The 16,379-nt window shown below is 37.0% G+C and overlaps 1 protein-coding gene across 1 annotated transcript in view; it reads left to right on the top strand.

Moving 5' to 3' along the window:
• The window catches only part of ANKAR (ankyrin and armadillo repeat containing), a 73,751-nt gene that overhangs the window by 41,423 nt on the left and 15,949 nt on the right, over positions 1-16,379 (top strand). Inside the window, exons 12-14 of the mRNA XM_007464978.1 lie at positions 6,098-6,339; positions 6,511-6,664; positions 6,749-6,910. Of these exons, the coding sequence (XP_007465040.1) occupies positions 6,098-6,339; positions 6,511-6,664; positions 6,749-6,910 (558 nt within the window). The remainder of the gene's footprint in view (positions 1-6,097; positions 6,340-6,510; positions 6,665-6,748; positions 6,911-16,379) is intronic.

The following is a 16,379-nucleotide window of genomic DNA, read 5'->3' as shown; positions in this document are numbered from 1 at the left end:
ACCGGCCTTACAAGAAAGGTTAAAGGGAGTTCTCTAAGCAGAAAAGGCTACAACTAGAAATAATAAAATTATGAAAGAAAAAGTCTCACTGGTAAAGGCAAACATATAATAAAGATAGTGGATTAACCACTTACAGAGCTAGTAGACAGCTTAACATGGGGAGGGGGTAAAATTTTAGAGCTTTTAAAATGTGTTCAAACTTAAGAGATCATGAACTTAGAATAGACACCTATATACATAGGTTGTTACATATGAACCTAGTGGTAACCATAAACCAAAAACTTATAATAGATACACAAAAAATAAGGAGAAAGGAACCCAAACATAACACTAAAGATACTCATCAAGTCACAAGGGAAGAGAGCAAGAGAAGAAAAAAGGAACAGAGAAGAACTACAAAACAACCAGAAAACAGTTAACAAAATGGCAATAAGTACATGCCTATCAATAATTACTTTAAATGTAAATGGACTAAATGTTTCATACAAAACATATAAGGTGGCTGAATGGATAAAAAAGAAGACCCATAAATATGCTGCCTACCAAGACTCATTTTATTTTTTTTATTTATTTATTTGTTTTAAAAATAAATTTATTTTATTAACTTTATTTTTGGCTGCATTGGGTCCCTGCTGCTGTGTTTGGTCTTTTCTCTAGTTGCAGTGAGCAGAGGCCACTCCCCACTGCGGTGCATGGGCCTCTCACTGCGGTGGCCTCTCCTGCTGTGGAGCACAGACTCCAGGTGTGTGGGCTTCAGCAGTTGTGGCACGCAGGCTCAGCAGCTGTGGCCTGTGGGCTCTAGAGCACAGGCTGTAGAGTGCAGGCTCAGTAATTGTGGCACACGGGCTTAGCTGCTCCACAGCCTGTGGGATCCTCCTGGGCCAGGGTTCAAACCTGTGTCCCCTGCATTGGCAGGCGGATTCTCAACAACTGCACCACCAGGGAAGCCCCCAAGACTCATTTTAGATCTAAACATACACACAGACTGAAAGTGAGGGGATGGAAAAAGATATTCCATGCTAATGGAAATAAAAAGAAAGCTGGAGTAGCAATACTTATATCAGACAAAATAGACATCAAAACAAAGACTGTAACAAGAGAAAAAGAATAGCATTACATAATGATAAAAGGTATCAATCCAAGAAGAAGATATAACATGTATAAATACATATGCACCCAAAATAGGAGCACCTAAATACATAAAGCAAATATTAACAAACATAAAGGGAGAAACTGACATTAACACAGTAATAGTAGGGGACTTTAACACCCACTTACATCAATGGACAGATCATCAAAACGGAAAATCAATAAGGAAACATTGGCCTTAAATGATACATTAGACCAACTGAACTTAACAGATATATATGGAACATTCCATCCAAAACCAGCAGAATACACATTCTTTTCAAGTGCATATGGAACATTCTCCAGATATATAGCTTGCTAGGCCACAAATCTAGTCTCAACAAATTTAAGAGGATAGGAATTATATCAAGCATCTTTTCAGACCACAATGGTATTAAATTAGGAATCAATTACAGGAAGAAAAATGGGAAAAATACAAAAACACGTAGAGACTAAACTACATGTTAATTAAAAAAAAACAAAACCCAATGGGTCAATGAAGAAATCAAAGAGGAAATCAGAAAATACCTTAAGAAAAAATAAAAGTACAACTTTCCAAAATCTATAGGACTTAGCAAAAGCAGTTCTGAGAGAGAAGTTTAGCAATACAGGACTATCCCAGGAAATGAGAAAAATCTCAAACAATCTAACCTTACACCTAAAGGAACTAGAAAAAGAATAACAAACAAAAAAATTAGTAGATGGAGGAAATAATAAAGATCAGAGTGGAAGTAAACGAAATAGAGACAAAAAAGATAGAAAAGATCAAGGAAACTAAGAGCTGGTTGTTTGAAAAGATAAGCAAAATTGATAAACCTTTAGCCAAACTGATCAAGAAAAAAGAGAGAGGGCCCAAATAAATAAAATTATAAATTAAAAAGGAGAAATTCTAACTGACACGACAGAAATACAAAGGATCATAAGATACTACTACAAACAATTATACACCAACAAATTGGACAACCTAGAACAAATGGATAAACTGAATCAGGAAGAAATAGAAGCAGACTGCTACTAGCAGTGAAACTGAATCATTAATCAAAAAACTCCCAATACCTAAAGAAATTCACAGGTGAATTCTTTTTTTTTTTTTTTTTTTTTTTTTTTTTTGCGGTACGCGGGCCTCTCACTGTTGTGGCCTCTCCCATTGCGGCTCCGGCCGCACAGGCTCAGTGGCCATGGCTCAGGGGCTCAGCTGCTCCATGGCATGTGGGATCTTCCCGGACTGGAGCACGAACCCATCTCCCCTGAATCAGCAGGCAGACTCTCAACCACTGCGCCACCAGAGAAGCCCCGTGAATTCTTTTTTTAATAAAAATATGCTATGTACATTTGTATACAAGTATTTTTTAAGGTTTTTTTTTAAATTAATTTATTTATTTTTGGCTGTGTTGGGCCTTCGTTTCTGCGTACAGGCTTTCTCTGGTTGCAGAGACTGGGGACTACTGTTCGTTGCAGTGTGCGGGTTTCTCATTGCAGTGGCTTCTCTTGTTGTGGAACATGGGCTCTAGGTGCACAGGCTTCAGTAGTTGCAGCACGTGGGCTCAGTAGTTGTGGCTTGCAGGCTCTAGAATGCAGGCTCAGAAGTTGTGGTGCATGGACTTAGTTGCTCCATGGCATGTGGGATCTTCCTAGACCAGGGATCAAACCCGTGTCCCTTGCATTGGCAGGCTGATTCTTATCCACTGTGCCATCAGGGAAGTCCCTTCACAGGTGAATTCTATCAAACATTTGTAGAAGAGTTAATACCTATCCTTTTCAAACTATTCCAAAAAACTGAAGAGAAAGGAACACTTCCAAACTCCTTCTGTGAGGCCACCATTGCCCAGATGCCAAAACCAAAGAAACTACAAAAAAAAAAGAGAAAATTACATGCCAATATCCCTGATGAACATGGATGCAAAAATCCTCAACAAAATATTAGCAAATTAAATTCAACAACACATTAAAAGGATCATACATGATCAAGTGGCATTTATCCCAGGGTTGGTTCAATGTCCACAAATTAACCAGTGTGATATACCACATTAACAAACCAAGGATAAAAATTCTATCATCTCAATAGATGCACAAAAATCTTCTGACAAAATTCAACATCCATTTATAATAAAAACTCTCAACAAAGTGGGTATAGAGGGAATATACCTCAACATAATAAAGGCCATATATGACAAAATCACAGCTAATATCATACTCAACAGTGAAAAGTTGAAAGCATTTCCTCTAAGATCAGGAATATGACAAGGATGCCCACTCTTGTCACTTTTATTCAACTAGTAGTGGAAGTTCTAGCCACAGCAATCAGAAAATAAAATAAATAAATAAGGAGACTAAATTGGAAAGAGAAAAGTAAGATTGTCACTGTTTGCAGGTGAAATTATACTATATATAGAAAACCCCAAAGAGGCCACCAAAAAAGTATTAGAACTAATAAATGAATTCAGTAAATTTGCAGGATACAAAATTAATATACAGAAATCCATTGTGTTTCTGTACACTAATCTATCAGAAAGGGAAATTAAGAAAACAATACCATTTACAATTCCATCAAAAATAATAAAATACCTAGAAATAAATTTAACCAAGGAGGTGAGAGACCTGTATTCTAAAAACTGTAAGACATTGATGAAAGAAATTGAAGTTGAAACAAATAAATGGAAATATATACCAAGCTCGTGGACTGAAAGAATTAATGTTGTTAAAATGGCCATACAACCCAGGGTAATCTACAGATTCAATGAAATCCTTAATAAAATACCAATGGCATTTTTCACAGAGCTAGAACAAATGATCCTAAAATTTGTATGGAACCACAACAGACCCAAATAGCCAAAGCAATCTTGAGAAAGAAGAACAGAGTGGGAGGTATCACACGCCCTGATTTCAAACTATACTACAAAGCTATAGTAATCAAAGCAGTATCATGCTGGCACAAAAAGAGCCACATAAATCAATGGAACAGAAAGAGAGCCCAGAAATAAACCCATGCTTATATGGTCAATTAATCTGTGACAAAGGAGGAAAGAATATACAATGGGGAAAAGATTATCTCTTCAATAAATGCTGTTGGGAAAACTGGACAACTTCATGCAAAAGAAACTGGACACTTTCTTACACTGTATACAAAAATAAACTTGAAATGGATTAAAGACTTAAATGTAAGATCTGAAATTTTAAAACTTCTAGAAGAAAACAGGCAGTATGCTCTTTGACATTGACCTTAGCAATATTTTTTGAATATTTCTCCTCAGGCAAGTGAGACAAAACCAAAAATAAACAAATGGGACGAAATCAAACTAAAAAGCTTTGCATAGCAAAGGAAACCATCAACAAAATGAGAAAATAACTTACAGATTGGGATAAAATATTTGCAAACAATATATCTGATAAAAGCTTAATATCCAATATATATAAAGAACTCAAATGACTCAACATTACAAAAACAAAAACAAAAAACAAAACCTAACAATCCAATTAAAAAATGGATAGGGAACCTGAATAGACATTTTTCCAAAGAAGATATACAGATGGCCAAGAGACATATGAAAAGATGCTCAACATCACTAATCACCAGGGAAATGCAAACCAAAACCACAATGAGATATCACTCACACCTCTTCAAAGGGCTATCATCAAAAAGATAGCAAATAACACATGTTGCTGAGGGTGTGGAGAAGAAAGAACCCTCTAGCACTGTTGGTGGCAATGTAAATTGGTGCAGCCACTATGGAGAACAGTGTGGAGATTTCTCAAAAAATTAAAAATAGAACTACCAAATGATCCAGCAATTCCACTTCTAGATGTTTACCCAAGGAAAACGTAAACCCTAATTCAAAAAGATAAAAGCACCCCTATTTTCAATTAGCATTATTAACAATAGTCAAGATATCGAAGCAACCTAAATGACTACTGATAGATGAATGAATAAAGAAGATGTAGTATATATACACAATGGAATATTTACAGCCATAAAAAAGAATGAAATCTTGCCATTTGCAACAATATGGATGGAACTAGAGGGTATTACGCTAAGTGACATAAGTCAGACAAAGACAAATATCATATTATGTGTGGAATCTAAAAACCCAAACAAATGAACAAACAAAACAAAAACAGACTCATAGATGCAGAGAACAAACTGGTGATTGCCAGAGGCAAAGGGAGTTTGGGGGTTGTGCGAAATAAGTGAAGGGGATTAAGAAGTATGAACTTCCAGTTATAAAATAAGTCGCAAGGATGTAATATACAGCATAAGGAATATGGCCAGTAATATTGAAATAACATTGTATGGGAATAGATGGTTACTTTTTGAGTTGATCATTTCATAATGTATTTAAATATCAAATAACTATGCTGTACACCTGAAATTAACATAATATTGTATGTCAACTATACTTCAATTTAAAAAAAAAAGGGGGAAAAAAGAAAATAAATTTACTGCAAATGTATTGTTATTCCAATAGTTCCTAGGACTCTTATACTAAGGGAAAAAAATACAAACAGGAAGGAAATGTGCCAAGATTTCTCATAAGCATTGTTTAAAACAGTGAAAAGTTGGAAACAACACATTATTTTTTTAAATGCAAATGTTTAAGGAAATGTGATACACCCATTAATGGAATATTTAGGAGACACTGATGGGAATGGGAAGAATGGGAAAATTTTATGGTAAATTAAAATGCAGGATACTGTGTTTATAGTACAACTATATTAAATATGTAACACTAAAGTTATCTATATTTATATATTATATATATTTATAAAAGTAGTGGATGAGATTAAATGAAATGTTTTCGCTTGGGTGGTGAAAGTCTGGACAGTTTTATTTTTTCTATTTTTCTTTATTTTCTAAATTTTCTAAACTCTATAAATTTGATTTTCAAATATGGGAAACTAGTGATATATGCTGCATTTTTATGTTCTTACTTTTTAAAAGATTTATTTAACTGGTTCTTGAATTCATTTGAAGATGTGTTGACAGCTGTATCTTCTGTTACAATTGCTGAGGTTGCACGTGACAATAAGGAAGTTCAGGATGCTATGGCTATGGAAGGAGCCATTCCTCCTCTGGTGGCTCTTTTTATAGGAAAACAACTTGGTGTTCAAGTGAAGGGTGCAATGGCTGTGGAAGCACTGGCAAGTTACAACCCTGCTATACAGAGAGCATTTCTGGAAAAATCACTAAGTAAATATCTTTTAAAACTCCTCAAGGTAGGAATTTTATGATTCTTTTTCATTTTTCTTAGATAAAGCATTCAATATTGAATTTAGTTAAGTGAAAAGAAAACTAAAACCAATTCTAGAATAAACATTTTATCAAACATAGATTCCTATGGTATTCAATAAATCCTCATTGACTGAATAGAATACTTTTTTAAATAGGCATTTCAAATAGATGTTAAGGAACAAGGAGCTGTAGCACTTTGGGCCTTGGCAGGACAAACACTAAAACAACAAAAGTATATGGCAGAACAGATTGGATACAACTTTATAATAAATATGCTTTTATCACCATCAGCTAAAATGCAGTATGTTGGTAAGTTATTTTCTATGCATAAATCTGTACAATATAGAAACAGACATTGGAGAATCACACATGTTTCTTGCTTATTGTTGCCAGGAGGTGAAGCAGTCATAGCGCTAAGTAAGGACAGCAGGATACACCAAAATCAAATATGTGAAGGGAATGGAATTGCACCACTGGTTCGCTTACTAAGGATTAGTAAAATAGCGGAAGGAACACTTCTGAGTGTCATCAAAGCAGTGGGATCCATCTGCATCGGTTTGTACGTTTATTCTCAGTTTTAAAAATATCAGTAAATACTTCTCTTCCTCTCTATCCCTACTGTTGCAGCCCTTAACCATATTTAATCTGTTATTATAACGTTTTTATTTCTCCAAGACCTTAATGAGTAAAAGTGGTGTAGTTAAGCATATTGTATCAGTCTTGCTCTTGAGTTCTGGTTAGAATGAGAAATGAGGACCATGAGCCTTGGCTATTTTGACTTAAAGGGATCTCCTTTTTTAAGTTAAGAGAAAAATATTTCTTATTTTCAATCTCAGGAACTATATGTTTTTGAAGATATAGATTCCAGTCTCTTTCGATTCCAGTCTCTTTCCATAATGATTCTTTGTTTACACAGTGACCACTAGGTCTAGTTGTTCCTTTCTTTGCAGAGGAATTAACCTTTTGGGTTATCTGAAAAATGTTGTTGAATTGTTGGTGATTGACTTACCAAAAATAAAAAATCAGGTTCTTTGCTGACCTGCATGAATGTATGGGGACTGATTGAGACTGCTTCCTGTAGGCAAGAGAAAAAAAACCCTAAAACTTTATTTCTAGTCCATTGTATTTCCAGAAAAACTAAATTAAAAATTCTAGCTGAAGAACACAGGACTTGGTTTCAAAAAATTTTTTTTTCCTTTTTTCTTAGAAAAGCTACTTTACTGAAATTCACTAACTGCTTGCAGGCAATCAAGTCAGGCAAGATAATTTTGTTGTTGTTGTTGTTGTTTTAGCCAGAGTCTATGGTATAAATTATTTCTAAAATTCTAGTAAATGATAACACAAATACAAAGATAACTGATATACGTGTGTGTTTTCAATTTCTTCTCATTAGTTTACTTCAAAGCTGTCCACATTTGCCATAGACAAGTTCTTGCCATAGACAAGAACTACAGAAAAAACCTCTTGCTTTCAAACTCACCAGCTTAGACTCTTTAGACACACATACCCCTTCCTTTTTCTTCTTCATCATGTTTATGTTTTCTTCTATACCCTTGAACATAAAGAACATATTTAAAATAGCTGTTTTAACATCCCCGTAACTAGTTCCAGCATATCCGTTATTTCTGGGTCTCTTGCTATTGGCTGATTTTTTTCGTGATTATGAATCATATTTTCCTGCTTCTTTGCACACCTAGCACTTTTAAAATGTGAGGATTTTTTAAAAGTGCTATTGAAATACAGTTTACATATAAGAAGATATTTAAATAAAATAAACAATAGAGTTAAATACATTATTTAGAGTGTACAGTTTGATGAGTTTTGACATATGTATTCAGCACTGACACCATCAGCACAATCAAGTAAGTGAATATAATCAGCACCTCCAAATGTTTCATTGTCCCTTCCTAATTCCTCCCTGTTTGCACCCCATCCCCAGATAACCACTGATCTGGGGTTTTTTTCCTTAGGATCTGAGAATGGCTTTATTGTATTTTACATATTAAAACATAAGCTTCTGATTTTTAGCTTTAAAAAATCATGTGCTGATTTGAATTCATGGCATGGATCCTAACAGCACAAAATTACTTTTAAAATTTGATATTAAATGATCTCTACCACTGATTTATTTTCTATCACTATAGATTAGTTTGCATTTTTTAGAATTTTATGTAAATGGAATTACACATGTGTACTTTTTTCTTGCTTCTTTCACTCAGCATGATTATTTTGACATTCATCCATATTATTGTATCAAATATCAATAAAATACTTCTCTTTCAATGCTGAGTAGTATTCCATTGTATGGTGTGATGGTTAATTTTATGCCTTATGATATACATACATACATACATATGTATCTCGTTGGTTCTCTTTCTTTGGACAACCCTAATGCTTATGGATATATTATGATTTGTTTACCCATGCACCCATTGATGGACATTTGGATTGTTTCCTGTTTCTTGCTATATTGTAAATAAAACTGTTACGAACATTTGTGTTCAAGTTTTGGTATAGACACGTTTTCGTTTCTCATGGGTAAATATCTAGAAGTAGGATTGCTGGGTCATATGGTAGGTGTATGTTTAACTTTTAAAGAAACTGCCAGATTGATTTTCAAAGTAGTGTTACCACTTTGCACTTCTACTAGCTGTGTGTGAGCTTCAGTAGCTTCACATCCTCATCAACATTTAGTATGTTAATTTTATTATTGTAGTGGATATGTAGTAAATCTTACTGTGGTTTTAATTAGCATTTTCCTAATGACTAATGATGTAGAGCATCGTTTCATGTGTTTGTCATTTGTATATCTTCTTTTTTTTTTTCAATGTTTCTAACAAAACTTCTAATTTTATTTTATTTTTCGTATTTTTTTAACATCTTTATTGGAGTATAATTGCTTTACAATCGTGTGTTAGTTTCTGCTTTACAACAAAATGAATCAGTTATATATATACATATGTTCCCATATCTCTTCCCTCTTGCATCTCCCTCCCTCCCACCCTCCCTATCCCACCCCTCCAGGAGATCACAAAGCACCGAGCTGATCTCCCTGTGCTATGCAGCTACTTCCCACTAGCTATCTACCTCACGTTTGGTAGTGTATATATGTCCATACCTCTCTCTCGCTTTGTCACAGCTTACCCTTGCCCCTCCCCATATCCTCAAGTCCATTCTCTAGTAGGTCTGTATCTTTATTCCTGTCTTACCCCTAGGTTCTTCATGACATTTTTTTCTTAAATTCCATATATATGTGTTAGCATACGGTATTTGTCTTTCTCTTTCTTACTTACTTCACTCTGTATGACAGACTCTAGGTCTATCCACCTCATTACAAATAGCTCAATTTCGTTTCTTTTTATGGCTGAGTAATATTCCATTGTATATATGTGCCACATCTTCTTTATCCATTCATCCGACGACGGGCACTTAGGTTGTTTCCATCTCCGGGCTATTGTAAATAGAGCTGCAATGAACATTTTGGTACATGACTCTTTCTGAATTCTGGTTTCCTCAGGGTATATACCTAGTAGTGGGATTGCTGGGTCATATGGTAGTTCTATTTGTAGTTTTTTAAGGAACCTCCATACTGTTCTCCATAGTGGCTGAACCAACTCACATTCCCACCAGCAGTGCAAGAGTGTTCCCTTTTCTCCACACCCTCTCCAGCATTTATTGTTTCTAGATTTTTTGATGATGGCCATTCTGACTGGTGTGAGATGATATCTCATTGTAGTTTTGATTTGCATTTCTCTAATGATTAATGATGTTGAGCATTCTTTCATGTGTTTGTTGGCAGTCTGTATATCTTCTTTGGAGAAATGTCTATTTAGGTCTTCTGCCCATTTTTGGATTGGGTTGTTTATTTTTTTGTTATTGAGCTGCATGAGCTGCCTGTAAATTTTAGAGATTAATCCTTTGTCAGTTGATTCATTTGCAAATATTTTCTCCCATTCTGAGGGCTGTCTTTTGGTCTTGTTTATGGTTTCCTTTGCTGTGCAAAAGCTTTGAAGTTTCATTAGGTCCCATTTGTTTATTTTTGTTTTTATCTCCATTACTCTAGGAGATGGGTCAAGAAGGATCTTGCTGTGATTTATGTCATAGAGTGTTCTGCCTATGTTTTCCTCTAAGAGTTTGATAGTTTCTGGCCTTACATTTAGGTCTTTAATCCATTTTGAGCTTATTTTTGTGTATGGTGTTAGGGAGTGATCTAATCTCATACTTTTACATGTACCTATCCAATTTTCCCAGCACCACTTATTGAAGAGGCTGTCCTTTCTCCACTGTATATTCCTGCCACCTTTATCAAAGATAAGGTGACCATATGTGCATGGGTTTATCTCTGGGCTTTCTATCCTATTCCATTGATCTATCTTTCTGTTTTTGTGCCAGTACCATACTGTCTTGATTACTGTAGCTTTGTAGTATAGTCTGAAGTCAGGCAGCCTGATTCCTCCAGCTCCATTTTTTGTTCTCAAGATTGCTTTGGCTATTCGGGGTCTTTTGTGTTTCCATACAAATTGTGAAATTTTTTGTTCTAGTTCTGTGAAAAATGCCAGTGGTAGTTTGATAGGGATTGCATTGAATCTATAGATTGCTTTGGGAAGTAGAGTCATTTTCACAATGTTGATTCTTCCAATCCAAGAACATGGTATATCTCTCCATCTGTTTGTATCATCTTTAATTTCTTTCATCAGTGTCTTATAATTTTCTGCATACAGGTCTTTTGTCTCCTTAGGTAGGTTTATTCCTAGATATTTTATTCTTTTTGTTGCAATGGTAAATGGGAGTGTTTTCTTGATTTCACTTTCAGATTTTTCATCATTAGTATATAGGAATGCCAGAGATTTCTGTGCATTAATTTTGTATCCTGCTACTTTACCAAATTCATTGATTAGCTCTAGTAGTTTTCTGGTAGCATCTTTAGGATTCTCTATGTATAGTATCATGTCATCTGCAAACAGTGACAGCTTTACTTCTTCTTTTCCGATTTGGATTCCTTTTATTTCCTTTTCTTCTCTGATTGCTGTGGCTAAAACTTCCAAAACTATGTTGAATAAGAGTGGTGAGAGTGGGCAACCTTGTCTTGTTCCTGACCTTAGTGGAAATGCTTTCAGTTTTTCGCCATTGAGGATGATGTTGGCTGTGGGCTTGTCATATACGGCCTTTATTATATTGAGGAAAGTTCCCTCTACACCTACTTTCTGCAGGGTTTTTATCATAAATGGGTGTTGAATTTTGTCAAAAGCTTTCTCTGCATCTATTGAGATGATCATATGGTTTTTCTCCTTCAATTTGTTAATATGGTTAATCACATTGATAGATTTGCGTATATTGAAGAATCCTTGCATTCCTGGAATAAACCCCACTTGATCATGGTGTATGATCCTTTTAATGTGCTGTTGGATTCTGTTTGCTAGTATTTTGTTGAGGATTTTTGCATCTATGTTCATCAGTGATATTGGCCTGTAGTTTTCTTTCTTTGTGACATCCTTGTCTGGTTTTGGTATCAAGGTGATGGTGGCCTCGTAGAATGAGTTTGGGAGTGTTCCTCCCTCTGCTATATTTTGGAAGAGTTTGAGAAGAATAGGTGTTAGCTCTTCTCTAAATGTTTGATAGAATTCGCCTGTGAAGCCATCTGGTCCTGGGCTTTTGTTTGTTGGAAGATTTTTAATCACAGTTTCAATTTCAGTGTTTGTGATTGGTCTGTTCATATTTTCTATTTCTTCCTGATTCAGTCTTGGCAGTTTGTGCATTTCTAAGAATTTGTCCATTTCTTCCAGATTGTCCATTTTATTGGCATAGAGTTGCTTGTAGTAATCCCTCATGATTTTTTGTATTTCTGCAGTGTCAGTTGTTACTTCTCCTTTTTCATTTCTGATTCTATTGATTTGAGTCTTCTCCCTTATTTTCTTGATGAGTCTGGCTAATGGTTTATCAATTTTGTTAATCTTATGGTTGTTAGTATTTGCCTTATGTATTGAGGTGCTCCTATGTTGGGGGCATAAGTATTTACAATTGTTATATCTTCTTCTTGGATCGATCCCTTAATCATTATGTAGTGTCCTTCTTTGTCTCTTCTGATAGTCCTTATTTTAAAGTCTATTTTGTCTGATATGAGAATTGCTACTCCAGCTTTCTTTTGGTTTCCATTTGCATGGAATATCTTTTTCCATCCCCTTACTTTCAGTCTGTATGTGTCTCTAGGTCTGAAGTGGGTCTCTTGTAGACAGCATATATATGGGTCTTGTTTTTGTATCCATTCAGCCAATCTGTGTCTTTTGGTGGGAGCATTTAGTCCATTTACATTTAAGGTAATTATCGATATGTATGTTCCTATTCCCATTTTCTAAATTGTTTTGGGTTCGTTATTATAGGACTTTTCCTTCTCTTGTGTTTTTGTCTAGAGCAGTTCCTTTAGCATTTGTTGTAAAGCTGGTTTGGTGGTGCTGAACTCTCTCAGCTTTTGCTTGTCTGTAAAGGTTTTAATTTCTCCATCAAATCTGAATGAGATCCTTGCTGGGTAGAGTAATCTTGGTTGCAGGTTTTTCTCCTTCATCACTTTCAGTATGTCCTGCCACTCCCTTCTGGCTTGTAGAGTTTCTGCTGAGAGATCAGCTGTTAACCTTATGGGGGTTCCCTTGTGTGTTATTTGTTGTTTTTCCCTTGCTGCTTTTAATATGCTTTCTTTGTATTTAGTTTTTGACAGTTTGATTAATATGTGTCTTGGCGTATTTCTCCTTGAATTTATCCTGTATGGGACTCTCTGTGCTTCCTGGACTTGATTAACTATTTCCTTTCCCGTATTTGGGAAGTTTTCAACTATAATCTCTTCAAATATTTTCTCAGTCCCTTTCTTTTTATCTTTTTCTTCTGTGACCCCTATAATTCGAATGTTGGTGTGTTTAATGTTGTCCCAGAGGTCTCTGAGACTGTCCTCAGTTCTTTTCATTCTTTTTTCTTTATTCTGCTCTGCAGTAGTTATTTCCACTCTTTTGTCTTCTAGGTCACTTATCTGTTCTTCTGCCTCAGTTATTCTGCTACTGATCCCATCTAGAGTATTTTTAATTTCATTTACTGTGTTGTTCATCGTTGCTTGTTTCATCTTTAGTTCTTCTAGGTCCTTGTTAAATGTTTCTTGCATTTTGTCTATTCTATTTCCAAGATTTTGGATCATCTTTACTATCATTATTCTGAATTCTTTTTCAGGTAGACTGCCTATTTCCTCTTCATTTGTTAGGTCTGGTGGGTTTTTATCTTGCTCTTTCATCTGCTGTGTGTTTTTCTGTCTTCTCATTTTGCTTATCTTACTGTGCTTGGGGTCTCCTTTTTGCAGGCTGCAGGTTAGTAGTTCCCGTTGTTTTTGGTTTCTGTCCCCAGTGACTAAGGTTGGTTCAGTGGGTTGTGTAGGCTTCCTGGTGGAGGGGACTAGTGGCTGTGTTGTGGTGTATGAGGCTAGATCTTGTCTCTCTAGTGGGAGGTCCACGTCTGGTGGTGTGTTTTGGGGTGTCTGTGGAATTATTATGATTTTAGGCAGCCTCTCTGCTAGTGGGTGGGGTTGTGTTCCTGTTTTGCTATATGGTTGGCATAGGTTGTCCAGCACTGTAGCTTGCTGGTCGTTGAGTGAAGCTGGGTGCTGGTGTTAAGATGGAGGTCTCTCGGAGATTTTTGCCATTTGATATTATGTGGAGCTGGGAGGTCTCTTTTGGACGGGTGTCCTGAAGTTGGCTCTCCCACCTCAGAGGCAGAGTCCTGACTCCTGGCTGGAGCAGCAAGAGCCTTTCATCCACACGGCTCAGAATAAAAGGGAGAAAAAGTAGAAAGAAAGAATTAGTAGAAGTAGAAAGAAAGAAAGAAAGAAAGACAGGAGGGAGGGAGGGAGGAAGGAAGGAAGGAGGGAAGGAAGGAAAAAAAGAAAGAAAGAAGATATAGTAAAATAAAATAAAGTAAGATAAAATATAATAAAGTTATTAAAATAAAAAAATAATTATTAAGAGGAAAAAAAATGGACGGATAGAGAGCCCTAGGACAAATGATGGAAGCAAAGCTATACAAACAAAATCTCACACAGAAGCATATACATACACTCTCACAAAAAAAGGAAAAGGGGAAAAAAATCATAAATCTTGCTCTCAAAGTCCACCTCCTTAATTTGGGATGATTCGTTGTCTATTCATGTATTCCACAGATGCAGGGTACATCAAATTGATTGTGGAGCTTTAATCTGCTGTTTCTGAGGCTGCTGGGAGAGATTTCCCTTTCTCCTCTTTGTTCTCACAGCTCCAAGGGGCTCAGCTTTGGATTTGGCCCCGCCTCTGCGTGTAGGTCACCGGAGGGCGTCTGTTTTTCGCTCAGACAGGTGGGGTTAAAGGCGTCTGTTTTTCGCTCAGACAGGATGGGGTTAAAGGAGCAGCTGATTCGGGGGCTCTGGCTCACTCAGGCCGTGGGGGCGGGCATGGAGTGCGGGGCGGGCCTGTAGCGGCAGAGGCCGTCATGAAGTTGCACCAGCCTGAGGCGCGCCGTGTGTTCTCCCGGAGGAGTTGTCCCTGGATCCCAGGACCCTGGCAGTGGCAGGCTGCACAGGCTCCCGGGTAGTGGGGTGTGGATAGTGACCTGTGCTCACACACAGGCTTCTTGGTGGCAGCAGCAGCAGCCTTAGCATCTCATGCCTGTCTCTGGGGTCCGCGCTTTTAGCCGCGGCTCGCGCCCATCTCTGGAGCTCCTTTAAGCAGCGTTCTTAATCCCCTCTCCTCGCGCACCAGGAAACAAAGAGGGAAGAAAAAGTTTCTTGCCTCTTCGGCAGGTCCAGACTTTTCCCAGGACTCCCTCGGCGCCAGCCTTGGCGCTGTGTTCACGCCGCCAACCCCAGTCCTCTCCCTGCGCTCCGACCGAAGCCCGAGCCTCAGCTCGCAGCCCCGCTCGCCCCGGCGGGTGAGCAGACAAGCCTCTCTGCTGGTTAGTGCCGGTCGGCCCTGATCCTCTGTGCGGGAATCTTTCCATTTTGCCCCTCGCACCCCTGTTGCTGTGCTCTCCCCTGCGGCTCCGAAGCTTTCCCCTTCCGCCACCCACAGTCTCGGCCCGCGAAGGGGCTTCCTAGTGTGTGGAAACCTTTCTTCCTTCACAGCTCCCTCCCACTGGTGCAGGTCCCGTCCCTATCCTTTTGTCTCTGTTTATTTTTTTCTTTTGCCCTACCCAGGTACGTGGGGGTTTTCTTGCCTTTTGGGAGGTCTGAGGTCTTCTGCCAGCGTTCAATAGGTGTTCTGTAGGAGTTTTTCCACGTGTAGATGTATTTCTGGTGTATCTGTGGAGAGGAAGGTGATTTCTGAGTCTTACTCTTCCGCCATCTTCCCGGAAGCTCTGTATATCTTCTTTGCTAAAGTATGTGTTCAAATATTTTGCTCATTTTTTACATTGTGTTGTCGTGAGTTGTAAGCATTCTTTATAAATTCTAGATACAGCTCTTTTTTTGTTGTTGTTAGATGTATGTTTTGCATAAATTTTCTTCCAATCTGTAGTATTTTTCCATTTTTGTAATAGGGTCTTTTGAAAAGGTGAAGTTTTAAATTTTGATGAAGTCCAATTCATTGATTTAAAAATTGTTGTTTGTAGGTTTTTTGTCCTCTTTAAGAACTCTCTGCTAAACCCAAATCATAAAGTTTTTCTGTTTTCCTCTGTATTTTGATGTATGATACATTTTGAGTTGGCTGAGATTCATTTCCCACATATGGCTGCCCAACTGCTTCAGCATCATTTATTGAAAAGATTATCTTTTCTTCCATTGAATTAGCTAGGCACTTTTGTCAAAAATCAATTGACTAGATATTTGTGGGTCTATTTCTTGACATTTTATTCTGTTCTATTTAACTGTCTATCTTTATGTTATATTCACTGTCTTAATTACTGTAGACTTATTGTAAATCTTGAAAGCAGATAGCATTAAGTCCTTCGACCTTGCTGTTGTTTTTCAAAGCTGTTTTGGCTGTTTCAGGTCCCTTGTATTTCCATATAATTTAAAAAATACAGG

Source organism: Lipotes vexillifer, unplaced genomic scaffold (assembly GCF_000442215.2).
Source record: "Lipotes vexillifer unplaced genomic scaffold, Lipotes_vexillifer_v1.1 scaffold903, whole genome shotgun sequence".
Taxonomy (NCBI): Eukaryota; Metazoa; Chordata; class Mammalia; order Artiodactyla; family Lipotidae; genus Lipotes; species Lipotes vexillifer.
Note: the sequence above shows the minus strand (reverse complement) of the source record. Positions and strands in the feature narration are given on the sequence as shown.